General features: G+C 56.9%; 1 protein-coding gene and 1 long non-coding RNA gene across 4 annotated transcripts; one reads left to right on the top strand and one right to left on the bottom strand.

Annotated features, from left to right (window-relative positions):
- Positions 1 to 1184: 1184 nt before the first annotated feature.
- Positions 1185 to 17061, bottom strand: LOC122457533. Its single transcript, XR_006277097.1, has 3 exons — positions 16463 to 17061; positions 9750 to 9756; positions 1185 to 1196 (listed from the first exon to the last, which is right to left on the bottom strand). It is a non-coding gene; the product is annotated as an uncharacterized LOC122457533 (long non-coding RNA).
- Positions 17062 to 17161: 100 nt separating this feature from the next.
- On the top strand, positions 17162 to 21903 carry MRPS24 (mitochondrial ribosomal protein S24). 3 transcript variants are annotated; one of them, XM_038384819.1, is made up of 4 exons: positions 17162 to 17230; positions 18761 to 18841; positions 19812 to 19923; positions 21356 to 21903. In XM_038384819.1, the coding sequence occupies exons 1-4, from the start codon at positions 17198 to 17200 to the stop codon at positions 21637 to 21639; spliced, it is 510 nt and encodes a 169-aa protein (XP_038240747.1). In that variant the 5' UTR covers positions 17162 to 17197; the 3' UTR covers positions 21640 to 21903. The 3 variants fall into 3 exon arrangements, with proteins under 3 accessions (XP_038240747.1, XP_043358906.1, XP_043358907.1); XM_043502972.1 differs by lacking the exon at positions 17162 to 17230 and adding an exon at positions 17453 to 17817; XM_043502971.1 differs by lacking the exons at positions 17162 to 17230; positions 19812 to 19923 and adding an exon at positions 17437 to 17785.
- Positions 21904 to 25547: the final 3644 nt, after the last annotated feature.

Genomic DNA, 25547 nt, shown 5'->3' on the forward strand with positions numbered 1-25547 from the left:
CTGCACTGGGCAGCACAGCATGGGGAGGAGGTGACCAGCCCTCTGTGGAGAAAGAAGTGGTTTGGGACGACTTAGAAAAGCTGGACGAGAACAAGCCAATGGGGCCAGATGTGCTGCATCCGAGAGTGCTAAAAAAGCTGGCGGCTGTGATTGCAGAGCCATTGGCCATTATCTTTGAAAACTCATGGTGATTGGGGAAGGTCCCGGAAGACTGGAAAAAGGCTAATGTAGGGCCCATCTTTAAAAAAGGGAAGAAGGAGGATTGGGGAACTACAGGCCAGTCAGCCTCACCTCAGTCCCTGGAAAAATCATGGAGCAGGTCCTCAAGGAATCAATTCTGAAGCACTTGGAGGAGAGGAAAGCGATCAGGAACAGTCAGCATGGATTCACCAAGGGTAAGTCATGCCTGACTAATCTAATTGCCTTCTACGATGAGATAACTGGCTCTGTGGATGAGGGGAAAGCAGTGGACCTGTTGTTCCTTGACTTTAGGAAAGTTTTTGACACCGTCTCCCACAGTATTCTTGCCAGCAAGTTAAAGAAGTATGGGATGGATGAATAAGGAGGTGTGATAAAGTTCCTGCTTTATCTTGGTGGGTCTTGCGCTTATTGGTGGATTTGCTTGCCTTGGAGCTTCACGGCAACCCTCAGCTTGGCTGTTTTTCTGAATTCACAGTCCAGGTTAACTCCTCCCGTGTCTGACCAGGAGTTGGGAGGATTTGGGGGGAACCCAGGCCCGCCCTCTACTCCGGGTTCCAGCCCAGGGCCCTGTGGAAAGCAGCTGTCTCAAGAGCCTCCTGGAACAGCTGTGCAACAGCTACAACTCCCTGGGCTACTTCCCCATGGCCTCCTCCCAACACCTTCTTTATCCTCACCATAGGACCTTCCTCCTGGTGTCTGATGATGCTTGTACACCTCAGTCCTCCAACAGTCCGCGTTCTCACTCTCAGCTCCTAGTGCCTCTTGCTCCCAGCACCTCACATGCACACCACAAACTGAAGTGAGCTCCTTTTTAAAACCCAGGTGCCCTGATTAGCCTGCCTTAATTGATTTTAGCAGCTTCTTGATTGGCTGCAGGTGTTCTAATCAGCCTGTCTTAATTGTCTCCAGAAGGTTCCTGATTGTTCTGGAACCTTCCCTGTTGCCTTATCCTGGGAAAAGGGACCTGCTTAACTTGGGACCAAGATCTCTCCCTTCTATTTCACTCCTGCATCCCTCTGGCCGGGAGGAAGAAGAAGGGAGAGGGCTGCTGCTGATGCTGCTAGGCCCTGGGCTCCCCCTGCTGCAACGGCTGCTTCAGCTGCTCCTTTGGGCTGGGCCAGACACTGCCCCCCCTCCCCGTTCTCTGCTACCTGGTTGCTGACCGGCTGCTGGACCCCCCACCCTTGGGTGCTGCTACTGTTCCAACTGCAGCCCCTTGGGGGGGCTGCTGGCCTACTCCCCAGAAGGGGGGAGTGAGGGACCCCAGCCTTTGCTGCTGTGAACACCACCACCACCTGAGAGGGGTCCTTCTGCCTGCCTGGACCATCACCTGGAGTTCCTGGAGCTGCTGCTGCTGCGGAGTCTGCTGCCTGGAGCTGCTGACACCCTGAGGAGGAGAAGAAGGGGACCATCTATCAATGGGGGAGCATCTAGAGACTTTGCAGACCACCGTGGAGGGGGCCTTAAGATGGAGTAACTTTCCAACTGTGCTCCTGTGGTGGGGGTCTTGAGTGTGTTTCCAGGGACACGGGGGGGTGTGGCGTGGAGCTGCCCCCTGATCCATCCATGTGTCCCCCACCAACCCCCACTAGTACCACCACCGCTGCCCCCTCCTCCACCCCTACTGGCTGCGTACCATCTGCCTCAGCTCCTGCCACTGGGACTTGGCTGCTTGCTGGGCCGGCCGCGCCATTTCCCCACCTTTTGGGCCTGAAGCAGCAGCCAGCCCAAACTGACTCTTTGCCAGCGCACGTGGGTGCACGTGATCCCCCCCCCCCCGGACTGGACCCCTTTAGTGAGCCCCAGCTTTGTCCCCCACCCCCTGCCCCATTTTGCCCCTTGCAGCCTTTTTGCCCCCCCTTTACCCCAGCACCTCGCTGGCTTCAGTTTGTTTGCCTGCCCCGCCCTTTTACCCCTGCCGCTTTTGTTTGTTTGCCCAGCTCTGGAGCTAGCTCCTCGGTTCCCTGTCCTGCCTCCAGCCTGGTTCCCCCCCCCCCGACATGGTACCCCTTCCCTGATTGGCCCCTTACCCAGTGCGCCCATATCCCTGCCCAAGCGCTTGTGCTCTTCCCCCGTTTGAGTTTGCCCCCATTTCACTGCACCCCCCTAACGTACTTGTGACCTCCCTCCCCTAGTGCAGCTAGAGGAGCCGGATTCCTATCCTGAGTCGGTGACTGTCCCCTCCGAGCCCTTGAAACCCCCCCGTCTCGCCCCCCCATTTTTTGGCGCCCTCCTCCCCTGCCTGCAGCCTAGCGGGGAGGAGTGGTAGACCTGCTTCCCCCTCCCCTCCACTCTCTGGTATCTTCCCCTCCCTCCCTGCTTCTTATGGCGGGGGACATGACCGGTGGGGCCCCTACAGCAGCCCCAGACACCCTTTCCCCGCCTGCCTCTCCATCACCACCCCAAGCCTCTACCTCACCCGCCACTGCCAAACCACCTGCCCCCGTTGGGGCGCGGGCAGCGGCGGGCACTGGGGTGACCTCCACTGCTGCCACGTCCTTCACCCCCTCGGATTTTGGGGGGAGCCCCCCCAGCCGGCGAGAACGGCCAGGGGAAGAAGAAGGGGAAGGGCCCCGCCAAAAAGACCAGGCCCTCCATGGCAGGGACGGCCCCACTGCCCCGGCCCCGCCACCGTCTGCGGCGTCCCTCCCCGCTGTTCCCTCCACCAGCTCTGCGGGTGTCCCTCCCGCGGCCCCCAGAGCGTACGCCCAGGTGGCAGCAGCCCCCCCGCCTGCCGCTACGTCATCTCTCCCACCCACCGCCTCCGCTACCATCTCTAGCGGCCGGGGCCCCTTTCCCACCATGACCAGGAAGCACGGCGTCCGTGGCCTCCTGGTGCCCGCCTCGCCCCACGTGGAGACCTACGTGCGGGCGTTGGCGAGGGTGGTGGGGCCCACGGCCATTGTGGCGGCCTCCAAAATGTACAGGAAGGTCGTCTTCTTCTTAACATCGGAGGCCACCGCCCAGGAGACGGTGGAGAAGGGCCTGGCGGTGGGGGGGGTGTTCGTCGCCCTCGAGCCGCTAGAGGACCTGGGCGTCCGCCTGGTCTTGACCTCTGTCCCTCCCTTTCTCCCCAATGCCGCCCTGTTACCTGCCCTCTCTTCCCTGGGGAAACCCATCTCTGTCATCAGCCCTCTCCCGTTGGGCTGCAAGGACCCCGCCCTCCGTCATGTCCTCTCCTTCCGCCGGCAAGTGCAGCTTCAACTGCTGCCGGCGGCGCGTGACGGAGAGGCGCTCGAGGGTCCTTCCTAGTCCCCTACCAGGGGGCCCATTACCGGGTGCACTACTCCATGGGGGAGGCCCGGTGCTACCGCTGCCGGGCAACGGGGCACGTCTGGAGGGTGCTGGGAGAAGCGGGAGGAGCTCCGGACCCTCAAGGACCATCGGGCCCGGGGTGCCTTTGTTCGATCCCGCATCCGTCTCCTTTGGGAGATGGATCGCGGCTCCCGCTTCTTCTACGCCCTGGAGAAAAAGAGGGGGACCAAGAAACATATCATTTGCCTTCTGGCAGAAGACGGCACCCCCCTCACGGATCCAGTGGAGATGCGCGGGAGGGCAAGAGCCTTCTACACAAGCCTTTTCTCCCCGGATCCGACCGATCCTAACACTTGCAGAGTGCTCTGGGAGGAGCTCCCGACGGTCAGCGTGGGCGACCGAGACCGGCTAGAGCTGCCTCTCACTCTGGCCGAGTTCTCGGAAGCCCTCCGTCGCATGCCCACCAATAAATCTCCGGGCATGGACGGGCTGACCGTGGAGTTCTACCGCGTGTTCTGGGACGTCCTGGGCCCAGACCTAGTCACCGTCTGGGCCAAGTCTTTGCAGAGCCGGGTCCTCCCTCTTTCGTGCAGGCGAGCCGTGCTCGCCTTATTGCCGAAGAAGGGGGACCTCCGTGATTTACAAAATCGGCGTCCTGTCTCGCTCCTCAGCACGGACTACAAAGTCGTGGCAAAAGCCATCTCGCTGCGGCTAGGGTCCGTGCTGGCGGACGTGGTCCACCCAGACCAGACCAACACCGTCCCGGGCCGCAGCATCTTCGACAACCTATATCTGGTCTGGGACCTTTTGGAACTCAGGTGTAGGGATGGTCTGTCGTTCGCCCTCCTGTCCTCCTGGAGCAGTAGCAGCACCCGTGGGTGGGGGGGTCCAGCAGCTGGCCAGCAACCAGGTAGCAGAGAAAGGGGGTGGTGTCTGGCCCAGCCAGGGGAGCAGCTAGAGCAGCAACAGCAGCAGGGACAGCCCAGGGTTTAGCAGCAGTACCAGGAGCAGCAGCCCTCTCCCTCCAGGCCAGAGGGCTACAGGAGAGTGATCAATGAGAGAGCTGTGGGTCCCAGGTTAAGCGGGTCCCTTTTCCCTGGGTAAGGGAACATCCTATTGGGATCCGGGAAGTGAGCGGGCAAAGCCCGTCCACTGCTAAAGGATCCCCCCCAGCCTAAAAGGGGGATCCACAAGACCTAGATACCAAATAATTCCGGGGGACAACTAATGAAATAACAGGGACAGGAGTGTAGGTCTGGTCTGGGTGGACCACGTACAGTAGCACGGACCCTAGCCACAGCGAGATGGCTTTTGCCACGACTTTGTAGTCCATGCTGAGGAGCGAGACGGGACACCAATTTCGTAAATCACGGAGGTCCCCCTTCTTCAGCAATAAGGCGAGCACGGTTCGCCTGCATGAAAGAGGGAGGACCCCACTCTGTAAAGACTTGGCCCAGACGGTGACTAGGTCTGGGTCAAGGACATCCCGGAACACATGGTAGAGCTCCACGGTCAGCCCGTCCATGCCCGGAGATTTATTGGTGGGCATGCGACGGAGGGCTTCCGAGAACTCAGCCAGAGTGAGAGGCAGCTCTAGCCGGTCTCGGTCGCCCATGTGGACTGTAGGGAACTCCTCCCACAGCACTCTGCAAGTGTTAGGATCGGTCAGATCTGGCGAGAAAAGGCTTGCGTAGAAGGCTCTCGCCCTCCCACACATCTCCACCGAATCCGTGAGGGGGGTGCCATCTTCTGCCAGAAGGCAGATGACATGTTTCTTGGCTCCCCTCCTTTTCTCCAGGGCGTAGAAGAAGCGGAAGCTGCGATCCATCTCCCTAAGGAGACGGATGCGGGATCGAACAAAGGCACCCCGGGCCTGATGGTCCTCGAGGGCCCAGAGCTCCTCCCTCTACTCCTGACATGCTCCTCAGAGGGGCGGATCCTTGGGGCTGGCAGCCAGACGCCTCTCCAGCTCCAAGACCTCCTGTTCCAACTGCTCCATTGCCGCATTCCTCCATCAGCTGGCGTCCTGGATGTGGTCACGGCAGAAGAGCCGGGCGCACACCTTCCCTAGGTCCCACCACCGCCACATCGAGGGAAAGGCCAGCCAGAACTCCCGGAAGGTCGCCACAAAGCCCACCTCCTCCAGCAAGCTGTTGTTGAAATGCCAATAGGCCGGCCCCGGCCTCTCCGCGCAGAGGGAGGCCGTCATGGTGGCTAAATGATGGTCAAAAATGCGGCCGGCCGGATGCTGGAGGAGTGGGCTCGTGAAAGATGGAAGCGTGATAAATAAATGCTGTCCAACTGGGAGTGGCTCAACCGAAGGACCTCCACCCGGACAAAGGTGAACGTGGAAGTGTCATTCGGGTGGTGGAACCGTGGAAGTGTCATCCGTGGAAGTGTCATCCGCGCCAGATGTACACCAGGGAGGGTGTTCAGCTATCTCCCGGAGGACGATGGTGGCAGCCGGGCTCCGCTCGGTCCCCGAGCGGTCCCACTCCTTGAGGGTGATGTTAAAGTCCCCTCCCAGGACCAGGCACTCGAGGAAGGCGGACACATGCTGATACAATTGCAGCCTCTCCGGGCTTGCTGCCGGCGCATAGACGTTAACGAGGTTGACTACGAGCCCCTCCATACAGACCCGGAGGTGCAGCAGGTGGCCCGGCACAGCCTCAGCGACCCCCAGCACCTCGGGCCGTAGGTCAGGGGAGAACAGGGTCGCTACTCCAGCCATCTGAACTGTGAGATGGCTAAAGTAGACCCTGTCCCCGCCAGGCCAGCCGCCAGCTGTCTTTGGCAGTCGGATCCGTATGGGTCTCCTGCAGGAAAACCACAGAGTACCCCCCCGCGAAGGAAGGAGAGGAGGGCCTGAAGTGTCTGCACACTCAGGTCCATGTCTTCCGCCTCCAGGCCCTGCAGAGGCTCCTTGATGGTGCAGGTAGTCCGGCATGGAGCATACTGGCGCACGCTTTCCTGCGCCGCTTCCGAGGGCTCCAATACGACCGGCAGCTCCTTTATCTCCATCCGAGAGGTCTTCCGCGAGCCCTCTCCGGGCTGCTGGTCTTCTACCAGGACCTCCTCCACACCTGGAAACTGTTTTCAACAACCAGGTCCGTGGCAGCCACTGAGGGGGCAGATCTCCTTGTGGAGCCCCTGCTACACAACCCCCAGCTCCGTGTGCAGGTGGCGGAGTCCCGCTCGGTGCACCAGAGGTTGGTCCTGGCAGAAGTCACAATAGGGAGATAGACGCTCGCTCAGCGCATGGGGCTCTCCAGACCTTGTACTCCCCGGTGCATACTTCAGGAGGTGAAGGCCACTTTGCCGCCCACTGCTCGGGTTTATCTCGACCGGGTCCTGCATGAGGGCGCACCCCGCCCACCCTCTACCCCAGGCCCACCAGACCTTTTAATTGGGCCCTACCCCATGGTCCCAACCGACCCCCTCAGCCCTTCACCGTGAGCCGGCTGTAGTCTGTTTCCAAACCGCGCCAAGGAAACATCTATACACGCTTGTGCTCCATACCCTTCACGCCCTCACCCTCGTGTCCCACCCCAATACAAAATGACGGAACCTCCTGCCATCTTTGGAGGGTGAGGAGTCCCGGTGGGCCAGCCTATATTCCACCTTGGTCCCGAGGCCGGCCGGGGATGTCAGTTGGCGGCTCCTTCATGGAGCCGTGAGCACGGGTATGTTCTTGGCACGGTTCACCTCAATCTCAGACAGACACCTGCCCCTTTTGTGGCATGAGGGAAACCCTGCCACACACATATCTGGAGCCCCTATTCCGGCTCCTCACAAATATTTCATTGTTTTTGGTTGCAGTTTTCCCCTCACCTTCTTATTGATGCACTCCCTATCCGTGGACCCACAAAGTCACGGGATCTCCTGGTCAACCTCCTCCTGGCCCTAGCTAAAATGGCCATCTATAAAACCAGAGTGAGGAGGTTGGCCGATGGAGTCTCCTGTGACTGTGGGGCCTATTTCCGATCCTCGGTCTATTCACATATCCGGGCAGAGTTCCTTTGGGCAGCGTCCACTGACTCCCTTGACGCCTTCGAGGAGCAGTGGGTGCTGTCCGGGGTTCTCTGCTGGGTGTCCCCATCCAGTTCCCTTCGTTTGATCCTTTGAACACACTCCTGTCCCTGTTATTTCATTAGTTGTCCCCTGGATTTATTTGGTATCTAGGTACTGTGGATCCCCATCTTAGGCTGGAGGGGGGATCCTTTAGCAGTGGACAGGCTTTGCCCGCCCACTTCCCGGATCCCAATAGGATTACTCTCCTATAGCCATCTGGCCCGACCTGTCACATATCCCCACCCCTCTGCTCAACACTACAGGTTTGGGCAACTTGGGATGTCAGGCAGTGTACTCGTGACAAGCCATCTGCATTGCCATGGTGGCTTCCAGCCCGGTGTTGTATGGTGAATTGGAAAGGTTGTAGGGACAGGAACCATCTAGTCACCCTTGCATTCTTCTCTTTATTTCGCTGCATCCACTGGAGGGGTGTATGGTCGGTCACAAGGGTAAACCGTTGTCCCAGAAGGTAATAACATAGTGTTTCCATGGCCCGTTTCACAGCTAGGCACTCTCTTTCAACCACGGCATACTTCTGCTCTCTCGGGAGGAGTTTCCTGCTGAGGTAGAGGATTGGGTGTTCTTCATCTCCGACCATCTGCGATAGGACAGTTCCCAATCCTACTTCAGATGCATCTGTTTATAAAATGAATTCTTTGTTGAAGTCTGGGGCTATAAGCACGGGGTTACTGCAGAGGGCTGTCTGTAGATCCATGAATGCTTTATCTGCAGTATCTGTCCACTTCACCATGTCTGGACCCCGGGCTTTTATCAGGTCTGTCAGGGGACTCGCTCTGGTAGCAAAATGGGGAATAAATCGTTGGTAGTACCCCACCACACCCCGGAATGCCTGGACTTGCTTTTTCCGATTCGGCTGGGGCCAGTTTTGGATAGCCTCTAGTTTGTTTAGTCAGGGCTTGACCATGCCCCTTCCTACAATGTAGCCAAGGTATTTAGTTTCCGCTAGCCCTATAGCACACTTGGCTAGGTTGGCTGTGAGGCCAGCCTATCTTAGTGTGTCCAGAACCGCTTCCACCTTTCCTAAGTGGGTTTCCCAGTCGGGGGTGTGAATAATCACATCATCCAGGTATGCCGCTGCATAACTGGTATGGGGCCATAGGAGCTTGTCCATAAGACGCTGGAAGGTGGCAGGTGCCCCATACAATCCTAAAGGAAGAACAGGATATTGAAACAGACCCTCAGGTGTAGAGAACACCGTCTTTTCTTTCACATCTTTGGCAAGGGGAATTTGCCAGTATCCCTTTGTTAAATCAAGGGTGGTCAAAAATCGGGCATTGCCCAGTCGGTCAACTAGCTCATCGATATGGGGTATGCATCAAATTTGTATATCTCATTCAGCCGGCGAAAGTCATTACAAAACCTAGTGGTGCCATCGGATTTGGGCATAACACAATCGGACTTGACCACTGACTGTGGGACTCTTTGATGACTCCCAGCTCCAACATCCTTTTTACCGCTGCCTTGATCTCCTCCCTTTTTGCTGCTGGGACCCGATAGGGCCTTAAAGTTACCTTTGCCCCAGGGTCTGTGATAATGTGGTGATATGCTTCAGTGGTCCGGCCTGGTTTGGTTAAAAACACGTCCTGGTATTGGTTTATCATCTCAGTTACCTCCTTCTTCTGGTTTGGTGTCAGATCAGGGGATATCCTGATCTGCTCCTGCAGGTTATTTCCCTGGATCGGGGTCTCTTGGGCCACTACACACGCCTCTCGTTGGTGCCAAGACTTTGAGAGGTTAATGGGATAAATTTATTCTTGTTTCCGGCGTCCTGGCTGCCCCACCTTGTAGGTTACTTCCCCCACGGGTTCAGCCACCTCATAGGGCCCCTGCCATTGGGCCAGAAGCTTGCTTTCTGCCGCGGGTACCAACACTATCACCTGATCCCCTGGCTGGGACTGTCGGACTTTTGCCTGGCGATTGTAATGGGTTCGCTGGGCCTCCTGAGCCTTTTCCAAATGTTCCCGTACAATAGGGGTGACCCGGGCTCTCAGTTCTCGTATCTGCAACACATGGTTAGTTATATTCCTCCCCTCAATGGGTTCCTCTTCCCAGATTTCTTTTGCGATATCTAGTATGCCATGGGGGCGGCGTCCGTATAATAATTCAAAGGGGGAAAACCCAGTTGAGGCCTGAGGTACCTCCCGGGTTGCAAACATAAGGTAGGGTAGTAGGGTGTCCCAATCCTTCCCGTCTCGACTTACCACTTTCCTTATCATTGCCTTGAGGATTCAGTTAAACCTTTCTACCAGCCAATCGGTCTGCAGGTGATAGACTGAAGTTCTCAGGGTATGTATATGGAGCAGCGTACAGAGGTCCTTCGTTAGCTTCGACATAAATGGGGTACCTTGGTCTGTTAATATTTCCTTTGGTAGCCCTGCTCGGGCAAAGATCCCCACCAACTCTTTAGCTATCGTTTTAGAAGCCGTGTTCCGCAGGGGGACGGCTTCTGGGTAGCGAGTAGCATAATCCAGAACGACAAGTATATATTGGTGGCCCCGGGCTGTCTTCTCCAGGGGTCCCACTAGGTCCATGGCTATTCACTCTAAGGGGACCTCTATGATGGGAAGGGGTACTAAAGGTGCCCTCAAGTGGGGACAGGGACTGTGCAGCTGACACTCCGGGCAGGACGCACAGTACCTCTGCACTTCTTCATGTACTCCGGGCCAGAAGAATCATCATAGGACCCGTGCCAGGGTCTTCTCTACCCCCAAATGCCCCCCCCAAAAGATGACTATGGGCCAGACTTAATACAGCGTTCTGGTGTTTTTGAGGTACTAGGATCTGCTGTACCTTCTGCCCCTGTACTGATGCAACCCGGTATAAGAGATTCTTCTTCATTATGAAGTAGGGTCCTGGTCCTGTGTTTTCCCTTCCTCGCGGACCCCATCAGTTTCGGTCACCTCCTTCCTAATGTTGTCATACCTTCGGTCTTCAGCCTGGTCCCGTCCAAAATTTCCTCTCCCAGGGCTAATCTGCCCAAGATCTAGGGGGCCAGTCTCTGTTGCCTCTCCTGGTTCAGAGGCGTTAGGGTGTGGGTCAGACTCGGGTGCTTCTTCCTCCTGGGTGGCCTTCTTTTCAGCTACTGGGGTCCGCCTACCTACGAGAGCAACCTCTGGCTTTGGGCCAGTATTCGGGTTCCCAATGCCTTAGCTGCCCTTCTTTCCCTTTTCGTCTTTCTACGCTGTCTGGGAGTGGAGAACAAATCTGGGGATATTTCAGAGAAGGTTGGGGGTTGACAGTCTACTGTGGATGCCTCACTACTTTCAGGGCTTCCCCCTTTCTCCAATTCCCCTACTGGGAGTAAGTCTCCAAACCCTGAGAAGTTCCTCCTTATGAGCACCGGGTATGGGAGTTTAGGGACTACACCTGCTGCTACCTCAGTAGTGTTCCCCTGAATCTTGATTTTTACTGGGATGGTGGGGTAATAACCAACTGTCCCATGGACGCATGTTATCCCCGTATGCTTAGCCCACAGCAGCTGACTACGCTTCACGAGCTTCCCCGACACAAGCGTGATAGCACTCCCCGAATCAACCAGTGCTGTGGTCTCTACCCCATTTAGCTTCATGGTCTAGTGGACATACGTGGGGTTAGTGAGACCCCCACAAGGTGGATTAGGGAGCATGGGTCTGCCCAGTTCCCTAGGTTACACTGCATAGGCTCCTCGGCATTGAGACACTGTGCAGCTATGTGTCCCCACTCCCTGCAGGCGTAACATCTGTATGGAGCCCTAGGCGTTCCCCGGTCTCTTGGTTTGGGTAGTCTAACATCTCTTCCCCCTCAGTGCTCCGACTCTTTGTGGCTTCTGGTGGGCCTTCAGCCCCTCTCTTTTTCCACCTGGGTTCTCCTGGTGGCCCAGTCACCCGAGCTCTAGGGCTTTGTGCTGCTAGTTTAACCCAGGATGCTTCTTCCTTAACTGGTCGGGTCAGCTCCCTCGCCGTTCTTCACCTCTCTACCAGCGCGACAACCTTGTCATAGGTGGAGGGTTCGTTCTGGCTTACCCAGGCGCGAAGGTCTGGCGGTAGTCCTCTCATGTACCCGTCGATGACCAGAACCTCTAGTATCTCCTCCGGACTCTGGGACTCAGTTCGTAACCACTTTCGTGTGAGATGGATGAGGTCATATAATTGGGACTGCGGGGTTTTGTTTTCCTGATACCTCCACTCATGATATTGCTGGGCCTGCACTGCGGTCGTTACCCCAGATCTGGCCAGGATCTCTGCTTTCAGCTGGGGTTAGTCTGCTGCAGCCTCTTAAGACAGATCATAGGAGGCCTTCTGGGCCTCCCCACACAGGAATGGAGCGAGGATGCCAGACCCCTGTTCTCGGGACCAAGCCTCCCGCAGGGCTGTCCTCTCCAAGGCCAGGAGGTATGCCTCTACATCACCCTCCTGCGTCATTTTCTGCAGCCAGTTGCTGGCTCGCATGATCTGTGTCCCATCATGGCCGCGGTTCAGCTCTGTAAGGGCCTTTACCTGGTTTACCAGTTCCCGCAACATAGCCCAGTTTGAACAGCCTGGTCCATCAGCAGGCGATTAGTCTCTTGCTGCAGCCGCACGGCCTCCTGTTGGGCGGCTGCCTGGACATGAGTAGCCTCCTGCTGGGCAGCCGTGGCTTGTATCAGGGCCCGCACGACCTCCTCCATTGTGGTGGGGAAAAATAAAAATAGACCCTCTTCCCCTTTTTTTCTTTTCCCCCCTTCCAAACACCCTCCTTCTTCCGCCGCATTGTGGACACCAGATCCCACTTCCGAAACCAGTTGTGACAAAGTTCCTGCTCTACCTTGGTGGGTCTTGTGCTTATTGGCGGATTTGCTCGCCTTGGAGCTTCACTGCAGCCCTCAGCTTGGCCATTTTTCTGAACCCACAGGCCAGGTCGACAACTCCTGTGTCTGACCAGGAGTTGGGAGGATTTGGGGGGAACCCGGGCCCGCCCTCTACTCCGGGTTCCAGCCCAGGGCCCTGTGGAAAGCAGCTGTCTAGAGTGCCTCCTGGAACAGCTGTGCGACAGCTACAACTCCCTGGGCTACTTCCCCATGGCCTCCTCCCAGCACCTTCTTTATCCTCACCATAGGACCTTTCCCCTGGTGTCTGATGATGCTTGTACACCTCAGTCCTCCAATAGTCCACATTCTCACTCTCAGCTCCTAATGCCTCTTGCTCCCAGCTCCTCACACATACCACACACTGAAGTGAGCTCCTTTTTAAAACCCAGGTGCCCTGATTAGCCTGCCTTAATTGATTCTAGCAGCTTCTTGATTGGCTGCAGGTGTTCTAATCAGCCTGTCTTAATTGTCTACAGAAGGTTCTTGATTGTTCTGGAACCTTCCCTGTTACCTTACCCAGGGAAAAGGGACCTACTTAGCCTGGGGCTAATATATCTGCCTTCTATTACTCTCCTATAGCCATCTGGCCCGACCCTGTCACAGAGGATAGAAAGCTGGCTAGATCGTCGGGCTCAATTGGTAGTGATCAATGGCTCCATGTCTAGTTGGCAGCAGGTACTAAGGGTCGGTCCTGGGGCTGGTTTTGTTCAATATCTTCATGAATGAACTGGAGGATGGTGTGGATTGCACCCTCAGCAAGTTTGCAGATGACGATAACTGGGAGGAGAGGTAGATACGCTGGAGGGTAAGGATAGGATACAGAGGGACCAAGACAAATTAGAGGATTGGACCAAAAGAAATCGGATGAGGTTCAACAAGGACAAGTGCAGAGTCCTGCACTTAGGACGGAAGAATCCCATGCACCGCTACAGACTAGGGACCGAGTGGGTCGGCAACAGTTCTGCAGAAAAGGACCTAGGGATTACAGTGGATGAGAAGCTGGATGAGAGTCAACAGTGTGCTCTTGTTGCCAAGAAGGCTAACGGTATTTTGGGCTGTATAAGTAGGGGCATTGCCAGCAGATCGAAGGACGTGATTGTTCCCCTCTATTCGACATTGGTAAGGCCTCAGCTGGAGTACTGTGTCCAGTTTTGGGCCCCACACTACAAGAAGGATGTGGAAAAATTGGAAAGCGTACAGCGGAGGGCAACAAAAATGATTAGGGGGCTGGAGCACATGACTTATGCAGAGAGGCTGAGGGAACTGGGATTGTTTAGTCTGCGGAAGAGAAGAATGAGGGGGGATTTGATAGCTGCTTTCAACTACCTGAAAGGGGGTTCTAAAGATTCATAGATACTAAGGTCAGAAGAGACCATTCTGATCATCTAGTCTCACCTCCTGCACAGCGCAGGCCACAGAATCTCATCCACCCACTCCTATGAAAAATCTCACCTATGTCTGAGCTATTGAAGTCCTTAAATCATGGTTTAAAGACTTCAAGGAGCAGAGAAGCCTCCCTCAAGTCAACCATGCCCCATGCTACAGAGGAAGGCGAAAAACCTCCAGGGCCTCTCCAATCTGCCCTGGAGGAAAATTCCTTCCCGACCCCAAATATGGCGATCAGCTAAACCCTGAGCATATGGGCAAGATTCACCAGCCACATACTACAGAAAATTCTTTCCTGGGTAACTCAGATCCCATCCATCTAATATCCCATCTCAGGGGATTAGTCCTATTTACCCTGAATATTTAAAGATCAATTACTTACCAAAATCCCATTATCCCATCATACCATCTTCTCCATAAACTTATCAAGTAGAATCTTAAAACCAGATAGGTCTTTTGCCCCCATTGCTTCCCTTGGAAGGCTATTCCAAAACTTCACTCCTCTGATGGTTAAAAACCTTCGTCTGATTTCAAGTCTAAACTTCCTGGTGGCCAGTTTATACCCATTTGTTCTTGTGTCCACCTTGGTGCTGAGCTTAAATAATTCCTCTCCCTCTCCTGTATTTATCCCTCCGATATATTTATAGAGAGCAATCATATCTCCCCTCAACCTTTTTTAGTTAGGCTAAACAAGCCAAGCTCCTTAAGTCTCCTTTCATAAGACAAGTTTTCCATTCCTCGGATCATCCTAGTAGCCCTTCTCTGTACCTGCTCCAGTTTGAATTCATCCTTTTTAAACATGGGAGACCAGAACTGCACACAGTATTCTAGGAGGATGGATCTAGACTGTTCTCAGTGGTGGCAGATGACAGAACAAGGAGTACTGGTCTCATGTTGCAGTGGGGAAGGTTTAGGTTGGATATTAGGAAAAACTTTTTCACTAGGAGGGTGGTGAAGCACTGGAATGGGTTACCTAGGGCGGTGGTGGAATCTCCTTCCTTAGAGGTTTTTAAGGTCAGGCTTGACAAAGCCCTGGCTGGGATGATTTCGTTGGGGATTGGTCCTGCTTTGAGCAGGGGGTTGGACTAGGTGACCTCCTGAGGTCCCTTTCAACCCTGATCTTCTATGATTCTATGACAATGGACTTTGGGAGACGCCAATCCACAATTTGAGCTTTCCTGGGAACATCCAAACTAACATGTAAACCAGGGGTCTCAAAAACACGGCCTGCGGGCCAGCTGCGGCCCAAGAGGAGAGATGAAGGCAGACAGGCTGCCGGCAACGGTTGTTGCAGGTGCCCTCCCCCACAGCTCCCATTCGCTGCGGGAGAGGGACAGAGATACCATCACTAGTCGCTGGGCAGAGTCAGCCATGGAGGCAGCATCACTTTTTTCCACAATGAATATAAACAAGTCAATATCCCAAACACAACTACCTGATGCCCACTTCGCTGCATCCTGAAGGTTTCAACTGCTCAGTCACGGAGGCCAAACATCAACAAACCAACAGAACTGAAGCATTGCCAGGTGTCTGACAAACACTACAAACTCTCTGGCAGGCCAAGAACTGTATAATGTTGTATGATAGTTTTATTATTTCTAAGAAATTCAAAATGAAAATACACTATAAACATTTTCTTTTCTGAACACTGTCTTCGGTGACATTATTGGCTGCTGGGAGGATTTGAGGACTGGCACTGGCCCTAAAGTAAATTGAGTTTGAGACCCCTGATGTAAACAATGGCATTGGCCTGCAAACTCAGTTGGACATGTGATTTGCCCATGTGACTCCAAGCTCCATCTTGCTGCTGTGATTTTCCACAGTAAGAACAACGAGGAGTCCTTCCACGGGCAGAGAATATAAAAGGCCCTGAAAACCCCTCCATTTTGTCTTCAATTGTGCTTCTGACCTCTGGAGGGACTTTGCTATAAACTGAAGCTCTCAACAAAGGACTGAATGACCTATCCCAACTGTGGATGTTCTCCAGAGACTTGATTTGAACCTGCAGTTTATTCCATCACTGCTACAAGCCTGAACCAAGAACTTTGCCATGACTGTATGCAATTGATTCCATTAAACCAATTCTAGCTCTCATCTATATTTTTTTCCTTTTATGAATAAACCTTTTGATTTTAGATTCTAAAGGATGGGCAACAGCGTGATTTGTGGCTAAGATCTAACTTGTATATTGACCTGGGTCCAGGGCTTGGTCCTTTGGGATCGGGAGAACCTTTTTCTTTTACTGGGGTATTGGTTTTCATAACCATTTGTCCCTATAACAAGTGGCACTGGTGGTGATATGGGAAACTGGAGTGTCTAAGGCAGGGGTGGCCAGCCTGAGCTTGAGAAGGAGCCAGAATTTACCAGTGTACATTGCCAAAGAGCCACAGTAATATGTCAGCAGCCCCCCCATCAGCTCCACTCCCCCGCTCCCATGGTCTCCTGATCAGCTGTTTGGTGGTGTGCAGGAGGCTCTGGAGGGATGGGGGAGGAGCGAGGGCACGGCAGGCTCAGGGGAGGGGGTGGGAAGGGGTGAAATGGGAGTGGGGCCTGTGCCAAAGCCAGGGGTTGAGCAGTGAGCACCCCCTGGCCCATTGGAAAGTTGGCGCCTGTAGCTCCAGCCCCAGAATTGGTACCTATACAAGGAGCCTCATATTAATTTCTGCAGAGCCGCATGTGGCTCCGGAGCCACAGATTGGCCACCGGATGATGGATGTACTGGCGTCGTCCATGAATTCAACACGAACCTGGGTGCACTGGCCCCGCGAGCCCGTCCGGCCCAGCACCTTGGTGACCCGGGCCAGTTTGATGGGCTGCACGCGGCTCGTAGCCATGGCGCCTGCTGCGGGTGCGGATAGGAGAGCCACCGCCGGTCTGAGAGAATTGCTTGTATGACTTCTGGATAGCCAGTCGGGTAAAACCGAAGTCCTCTCCGGCTGGCTGGTTTGCCTTGCCTTGGTGTGCAAAGGAGCCCCCAGCCGTGGGCTGCAGCCGCCCTGCTCGGAGCAAGTTGTCCCGAGTTGATACTTTCAAAAGCGTCCCACCAAAGGTAGCGCGGTGCCAGGAGCCCCGCTCTCGGCCGGGGGTCTGGGCAGCGCCGGGCACAGGGGGCCCCTCCGGGCGGGCGACTGGGTGCTCCTGTAACACACAAAATACCCACTGGCACGTGTAAACGCTCGGGAGCCCCGCGTGCCAGCCCCCCCGGGGGGGTGATCAGTTCACAGGGGACCCCCGGGGCTGGGGGTGCTCCAGCCTCGCCAGGGCCTGCTGCTGAGGAGCCCCCCCCCTCCCGGGTGAGCAACGCAGGGGCGGCGGAGACCGGCCGGCCCCGCCTGAGTCCCCCCCCCGGGGCCCTTGGGGGCGGGGTTACCCCCCCCCCGCTCGGCTCCTCCCACGGCCCCGCCCTCGCTCAGCGGGCGGAGCTTGGCGCGTCACAAGATGGCGGCGCCCGCGTGCGGAAGGGGCCTGACGGTGAGGGGGCGCCGCGGCCGGAGCAAGCCTGGGGGGGGCGGGGCGGGGCGGGGCGGGGCCTAGCGCGGGGACCCCCCCGCGGCGCGCGGGGGGCCGCAGAGGGGGCGGAGCTGAGGCTCGCGGCGGATTTAGCCGGCCAGCGCCCAGCGGTGGGGATGTGCTCGGCGCGGTACGTTGCGCTAAGGCCTGTTGCGAGCACAGAGGGGACGGAGTGTGTGAAACAACCGGGGCGGGGGGGTGCCCAGGAGAGGGGGGTGCAGCTGCCGCCCAGAGTCGCTCCCTTCCCCTGCCCACAGGTATTAATGCCCCTTTGCCCGGAGAGCTGGCAGTCCAAGTGCCCGCTGCACCCCGGAGCCAGCCCCGGCTCCTGTCAGAGCCCCGCGCGCTCTGGCAAGCCGCCTCGGGAACATTTCGTCCGAACCCCACGGCCCCAGCACCGAAATGGCCCCCTGGGCGTCCGTGGAGCCGGGCTTGCAGGAGGAATGCGCAGCACCCAGAGGTGCCCGCGGCTTTGGAGCCAGCCAGAGGGGCGCTACAGCAATAGACTGACTCTGGGCGCGTCTCCCTCCAGTGGCTCTAGCACAGGGGCAGGCAAACTTTTTGGCCCGAGGGCTACATCTGGGTATGGAAATTGTATGGCGGGCCATGAATGCTCACGAAATTGGGGGTTGGAGTGTGGGAGGGGGTGAGTGCTCCGGCTGGGGGTGCTGGCTCTGGGGTGGGGCCAGAAAGGAGGAGTTCAGGGTGCGGGAGGGGACTCGGGGCTGGGGCAGGGGGTTGGGGTGCGGGGGAGTGCAGCTCCGGCTAAGGGTACGAGGTCTGGGGTGGGGCTGAGGATGAGGGGTTGGGGGTCAGGAGGGTACTCCGGGCTGGGACGGAAGGGTATGGAGGGCGGGAGGGGGCTGGGCGTGGGAGGGAGTCAGGTGTGCAGGCTCTGGGTGGCGCTTACCTCAAGCAGCTCCCGGAAGCAGTGGCATGTCCCCCTTCTGGCTCCTGTGCAGAGGCGCAGCTAGGCGGGTCTGCACGCTGCCCCATCCGCAGGCACTGCCCCTTCAGCTTCCACTGGCTGTGGTTCCCGGCCAATGGGAGCTGCGAAGGCAGCACCTGGAGCGGGGGCAGCGTGCGGATTCCCCTGCTGCCCCTACATGTAGGAGCCGAAGGGGGGACATGCTGATGCTTCCAGGAGCCGCACGGAACCACAGCATGCACGGAGCAGGACAAACCCCCAACCCTGCTACCCAGCTGAAGCGCTGAAGCAGGGCAAGCCCTGGACCCTTCTCCCCAGCGGGAGTTTGAGGGCCAGATTCAAATGTCTGAAGGGCTGTATGTGGCTCCCGGGCCGTAATTTGCCCACCCCTGTTCTAGCAGCTGGCTCCCGGTTCCCACGAATGTGACCCCCCCGCAGCTCAGTTGCCAAGGGTTTGTATCTCTGGTGCTGCAGCTCCCTCGTTCAATCCCTAATGTGCAACTAAGGGTCTGTTGCGCTCGCCGCCTCCCCTGCTCCCTGATGTCTGTGCTTTGCTTTGCTAGGCCGCTCCATGGACCAGGGGCGCTTTCTCGTCGCTCCTTCCCTGCAGCCGGGCTATTCAGACCACAGCTGTCTGTCACAAGGTAAGTGCGTGGCGGGCTGCGGTGGGGAATCCTGCCTGTTAGCCCCTCGGCTGCTGCTGCGAGGGTCTGTCCGTGTGGATCCCAGCACTGGCATACACGGCTCATGCGCTTGTGAGACACAGGTGCCAGCGATGGGATCCCATGGACAGCCCCTCAAAGAATCCCAGGAGCTTTAAGGTAAGCAACAGCTGTCCCTCCCTCTGAACCTGCAAAACCAAAGCTGGAGAGGGGCCTGTGAGACAGGGCCTCACCCACCCAGCAAAGCCTCTCCCGAGCAGGGGCAGAGGCACAGAGTTCTGGGTGAGGCCTTGGAAACCCCCTGTGTACCCCAGCAACCTGTGCCATGAGCCTTTGCTCTCTCCTGTGGAGCCCATCCCAGCTCCGTGTCCCCCAAACAGCCCTGCATGGCAGGTGTGGTTAGGGCAAGGAGTCAGGACTCCTGGCTTCTACACGCAGGTTTGTCACTGACTCATTGGATGACCTGGGGCGGGTCCTTTCTTGCTCATACCTCAGTTTCCCCCAGGACATGAGGTGATTCTGCACCTTCAGCGCCCCTGAGGTGCCCGCTGAGAGTGTGAGTGAGTCGGAGATGTCAGACTGGGCAGGACCTGGGGGTGTCCTTAGCGGGGAAATGAACACTCAGGCTAAAGCTTCCTGCAGGCTGCCTCACACACAGGCTGCATGCCGTTCTGCTGCCACGTGTAGCCAGGGCTTGACGCTGCTGGTCATGACGGTGCCAGACCCGAGGAAGGGGGCATGTGGGCAGTGGGATCAGCCTGCTAGCACCAGGGGGTCAGTGCTCTGGGCCCTGGGTACTGCCAAATGCTTTGAAATACATGCTGCCCCGGTTCCTCCGTACCATTAACGCCTATGGAGCAGGGGAAGATCCGTCCCCTGCTCCTGGCCCTGCCCAGCGGGGGTAGCCCCCACTGTTGTTTTTCACCCCCCTCCCATGGGTGTTGTCTTACAGAACCGGGCAGCCCGAGTGCGAGTCGGGAAAGGAGACAAGCCGGTGACGTACGAACAGGCCCACCCACCCCACTACATCGCCCATCGCAAGGGCTGGCTCTCCCTGCACACCAGTGAGTGACCTGCCAGCTGCTGCCCTGGGGGTACCTGGGCTTCCCCATCTTTCAGTGCCTGCCCTGATCCCCACCATGCCTTCTGCTGGGAGAGGCTGGGACTGGAGTAGCCAGGAGCTCCCCTCCAGCCGGTACTCCTGCCCCGCTCCCCACAGCGCCCCCTGCTGGGAGAGGCAGTTATGCTTATAGGAAGCACACGGGATCTTTTTTAGGGGAAAAAGCAATACACCTTGTTTATTAAAAATGCAACAATTAGCATATGCATTTAAATGCACGCACACACAGAGAGAGAGAGAGAGAGAGAAAAAAAGTCTTGGCAGGATGAACCCAAAGTTTCATGGCCAGGCCCCCTGTTTCCATAGTGATTTTCCCATCATGCTGTAATCAGTTGTTGTTTGACAAGTGCTTGTTTTCTTACATTATTTTTTATTTTTTATTAAGTCTTTTAAAAGGTTACCCCATGCTGGTTTTAATCACAGCTATCTTGTCCCCATTGATAGGTGCTGGTCTTATTTTTAAAGTCGTCACTCTGCCCTTCTCTGACATAGGCGTGTTGCAGCTTTCTGGTGCCCTTACATCTCGGTTTTTCCCTAAAACATCTGGTTCAGCGTTGGCCTTTGCACTTATTTCTTAACCTCATTTAACACACAACACAGAATTAATTTACCCAAAGCATTTAAACAAAAACATCAAATTGCAATGCAAAAAAACCCAAGTCATTGCGTTTTTTTACTTATTTTAAAATACTAAAACTACAACAAAATGATAACCCTAAAAGGTCTGTTACTGCCTTAAAATCAGCTCCGATACAAATTCTGGCTGATGCATCTTTACCAATGGCCCATTAGGCCATTCTTTTCTGCTTTCAAAAAGAATAGCTGGCAAAATATAGTCAAATTATACATCAATAAATGTAATACATGCTACATTATTATTTTTTATTTTAAATTATACAAAATACAAACATAAAATCCTACTACTACAAGGCCAGGGCTGGTATAGCCAGGAGCTCCCCCACAGCCAGCATTCCTGCCCCACCCCCCAGAGCGCCCCCTGCTGGGAGAGGCTGGGGCTGGAATAGCTGGGAGCTCCCCCCACAACCAGTGCTCCTGCCCCGCTCCCCACAACATCGCCTGTTGTGTGGCCCCTCTGACTTAACAAAAGGGGGTGAGGGGTCTTCAATCTGGGCATGGGCCGTTCTCCCTCCCCGAGCTCTTCTCCAGGCATGGGGGAGGGGAGGGGAGGGAGCAGGAGTCCCTGTCCCCTGGCAGATGTGTGTTCCGTGGCCAGATCCTGATGCAGTGCCTGGCCGGACACCCATGCAGTCCCCTGCTCTGGCTGGTGCTGCTCGTACCATCTCTTAAAGGTGCCCTGTGGGCATGGGGCGCCTGGCACTGTCCCCTCACCTCCCGCTGCCCTGTCTGCCCTGCAGGTAACCTGGACGGGGAGGGCGGGGCGGCCGAGCGCACCGTGGAGGACGTCTTCATCCGCAAGTTCATCTACGGCACTTTCCATGGCTGCCTGGCCAACGAGATTGTGCTGAAGCGCCGCGCCAACGTGCTGGTCATCTGCGCTGTCTTCCTGCAGCGCCTGCCGCCCTACAAGTTCTACTTCCTGGTGGGCTACACCGAGACGTTGCTTTCCTTCCTCTACAAGTGCCCTGTCCGGCTGGAAGTGCAGACCCTGCCCGAGAGGGTCATCTACAAGTACCTATAGCGCTGCTGGAGCCCCTGGGCGAGGCCTGCCCCCCGGCAGCCAGGCACCCCGCCTTTCCCCTGGGCTAGCCTGTGCCTGAGCCAGGTCACCTGCTGCCCTGTCTCTCACTGGCTCGTTGTGGGGCAGGACACCCAGGCTCCACATGGGCCCGAGGAGGCCATGGACCCATGTGGGGTGCTGTGGTGTGAGTGTTACTGAGGCTCTGGATGTAGCAGTGGCCCAGCCCAGCAATGGGGAATAAAAGCACTCTGGCCCCTGTGTCCATCTCTGGAGTCACCGTAGCCCAATTCCTCCCAGCTTGGTCTCGGGGCGGTCAGAGTGTGGGCCTGGGAGCATGTAACGGGTCGCATAGGTTAAGGGAGGCTTTGCCTCCCCAAACAGCCAGGCATGGCCTTGACAAATTAGAGGATTGGGCCAAAAGAAATCTAATGAGGTTCAACAAGGACAAGTGCAGAGTCCTGCACTTAGGACGGAAGAATCCCATGCACTGCTACAGACTAGGGACCGAGTGGCTGGGCAGCAGTTCTGCAGAAAAAGACCTAGGGGTTACAGTGGGCGAGAAGCTGGATATGAGTCAACAGTGTGCCCTTGTTGCCAAGAAGGCCAATGGCATTTTGGGCTGTATAAGTAGGGGCATTGCCAGCAGATCGAGAGACGTGATGGTTCCCCTCTATTCGACACTGGTGAGGCCTCATCTGGAGTACTGTGTCCAGTTTTGGGCCCCACACTACAGAAGGATGTGGGAAAAACTGAGGCTGAGGGAACTGGGACTGTTTAGTCTGCAGAAGAGAAGAATGAGGGGGGATTTGATAGCAGCCTTCAACTACCAGAAAGGGGGTTCCAAAGAGGATGGCTCTAGACTGTTCTCAGTGGTAGCAGATGACAGAACAAGGAGTACGGGTCTCAAGTTGCAATGGGGGAGGTTTAGATTGGATATTAGGAAAAACTTTTTCACTAGGAGGGTGGTGAAGCACTGGAATGCGTTACCTAGGGAGGTGGTGGAATCTCCTTCCTTTGTGGTTTTTAAAGTCAGGCTTGGCAAAGCCCTGGCTGGGATGATTTCGTTGGGGATTGGTCTTGCTTTGAGCAGGGGATTGGACTAGATGCCCTCCTGAGGTCCCTTCCAACCCTGATATTCTAGGATTCTGTGGCCCCTCCCCATGCTGTGACTGCTCCCTGCATGTGGCTCCAGTCCTCCAGCTCCAGCCCCACAGTGCTCCAGCGGGGAGGCTGGGGCCAACCGCCTTCCCAGGACTCCGGGGCTGGGGCCGCGCACCACCCTCCCTCTTGACACTCCTTTGGAGCTGCGGGACTAGCTACGGGACTGGGCTGGTGGCCATGTTGTGGGGGGGGGGGCCCTCTGGGCTCCAGCAGGTAGCAGAAGGTGTGGAGCCTCAGGCGGAAGGGACGGGGTTGGGGGCTAGCCTCCCCCAGCCGGCGGTTCATTCGCCACCCATGCCTGGGAGCCAGCAGTTTCGCATCCCTACCCTGTGTGGGACATGGCCAAGTCCATGAGGGCTCCCTCCTGCTGCCTTCCCCCACGAAGACCTCCCCCCATCCCTGTGGGACCTACACGCAGACATAAACCTGGGAAAGCCAGCATGGCGGGATTGGGCACTGTGTCACTGAGGTGATGCTCTGGAACTACTGCCTACAAAGCCAGTCAGGACTGTTGGGGAGCCTCCTCTCTCTGAGCAGACTGTCTCCAGGTCAAGAAGCTCACGCAGCTTCGACCTTCCTGGGGCTGACCTCGGAGCATTCAGCATCCCCTTCCACACCCGACGCTTCCCGCAGCGAGTCCACTCAGGCAGGGTCCTGGGGAAGCCAGAGAGCCCTGCACACCAACACTGCAGTCAGACATGACTCTCAGCCAGCCGGTAAAACAGGTTTATTAGTCAAAAGGAACACAGCACAGAACAGAACTTGTTAGCACAGAAATCCGTGATTTTCACCCAAGTCCATCTTGGGAGGGAAGGGAGACCAGAGCCAGGGCTCTGGCCCTCCTTCTGTGCCTCAAGCCAGCAGAGACTGACTCGCTTCCAGCCGCCAGGCCCCTTCCCGGCCTGTTGCTCCTCCTCTGGCCTTTGTCTCGCTTCCTGGGCCAAGAGTCACCTGCTCGCATCCCCCTCCTGGGTCTCAGGTGACGAAGCAGCGGCCAAAGCATCCATGCAGGCAGTTGGAGCAGCCTCCACAAAAGTCTCACACGCTTATTCCCACCACCATAGGCTCCGACTCCATGGGTGCTCTGGGGCTGGAACACCCACGGGGTGCTCTGCACCCACCAGCAGCCAAGCTCCCTGCCCCACCTCACCTCACCCTCCGCCTCCTCCCCTGAGCGCGCCGCCCTGCTCCTCCCAGCACTTGCCACAGCCAAACAACTGTAGCAAGCTCTGGGGAGGAGTGGGAACATGGTGCGCTCAGGGGAGGAGGTGGGGCCAGGGCAGGGATTTGGGGAAGGGGTTGGAATGGAGGTGGGAGGGGGCAGGGCAGAGGTGGAGGGGGGTCGAGCACCCACTGGCACCATTAGAAGTCAGTGCCTATGCCCACCACCTAGACATTGGTGCAATACAATGGGAAACTGAGGCACACACAGCATTCATGCAAAACAGAAAGACTCGCATACAACATAAGGGAAAATCTCCACTTCGTCACACCCTGCATTGGTGCCTGCTCTGTAAAAGGGGTGGGGGTGGGAACCCCTTCTGGTGATAGCAGAGCCTTGCCCCAAGCACTGGGGTACCTGACTGGGGCACTGGGGGGCCAACCTGATGTGCTGTACTGCCAGGCCTGATAATGGGGCAGAGGGGAGGGGTAAGGGAGAGAAACCAGCAGGAATGAGGGGTCTGGCAGGAGCATGGCAGGAGCAGAGGGTGGGGGCAAGGTCTGTCTCACCCAAAGGGTGCAGTGGGGCTCAAGGAGGTGAGTAAGGCAGCGGGAGGGGAACCCGCTGCTGATCAATGCCCAGCGGGGGGAGGAATGGGCCCTGCTCACATCTCAGTGGGCTGAAAAGGGGCAAGGCTGAGGCAGTGCCATGGAGATCTTGGTGTGGGGTGCCGCTGGACCCAGGGCATGAGGCACTGGGCAGGACCTCAGCACTGAAGAGACGTGGCTGCTAGCATGCGTGCGCAATGGGCACATGGATTGCCCACTGCCCCAGCTCTGGCAGGCTGGCAATTGGCCACTCCACAGATGATGCTGCAGCGTTTCCTGGGGCCCGCACGAAGTGGTGCAGATACACGGTGCTCTGGCCCAGAGGGGTGTTCTGCAGGAGGCTCTCGGGGCTGTACCGTGCCATCCACCTGCCCATCCTCAAGGGGCCAGCAGCTCAGCAAGGGAGAAGAAAATACCCAGGGTTCCCTTGGTACCTGGGAGATGCAGCCTGCTCTGGGGTGGAGCTGGCAGTTGGACCCCAGCCTCAGGGAGGCAGGCTGCGCTATGATCAGCCTTGGGCGGTGGGGGGAAGGTGTTCACACGCCAGCTCTCGTGTGATGGTCCCAGCGGGGGCATCCCACTGCTGAGTGGGCACCACAAACCACAATGGTGCCAATTCACAGCCCGGTCCCTGCTCCCATCCCTGGCATGAGGCCGGGGCTATGTAGCTGCATCCTGGGTGGCACGCAGGCACGCCCTGACCTTGCGCGGGGCTCGTGCCAGCTCCGAGCACGTGAGTCAAACCGGAGTGAGGCAGAATCATCCATCCTGGCTGAGCTATTTACCGCACTGTTCCCATGGTTGCCCGAAGCGGGGCAGAGGGCAAAGGATGAGTTGCGGGAAACTAACTTTCCTGGCAGGGCAGGGCTGGGTTGTTCCCAGGCCTGTGCCCTCATGCCAAGCCAGCTTGGGCCTGGCCAGTGTGCGGCTGGGAGACCTGAACAGAGGGTGCTACAGTCAGCTGGGTGGGGTTGTAG

This window comes from Dermochelys coriacea, chromosome 26, assembly GCF_009764565.3.
Source record: "Dermochelys coriacea isolate rDerCor1 chromosome 26, rDerCor1.pri.v4, whole genome shotgun sequence".
Lineage (NCBI taxonomy): Eukaryota > Metazoa > Chordata > Testudines > Dermochelyidae > Dermochelys > Dermochelys coriacea.

Coding starts and splice junctions, on each gene's coding strand:
- MRPS24 (XM_043502972.1), top strand. CDS start 17,533: ATGCCCCTTTGCCCGGAGAGCTGGCAGTCCAAGTGCCCGCTGCACCCC. Junction 17,818..18,760: donor CCAGTGGCTCTAGCACAGGG/GCAGGCAAACTT, acceptor TTGCTTTGCTAG/GCCGCTCCATGGACCAGGGG. Junction 18,842..19,811: donor CCACAGCTGTCTGTCACAAG/GTAAGTGCGTGG, acceptor GTTGTCTTACAG/AACCGGGCAGCCCGAGTGCG.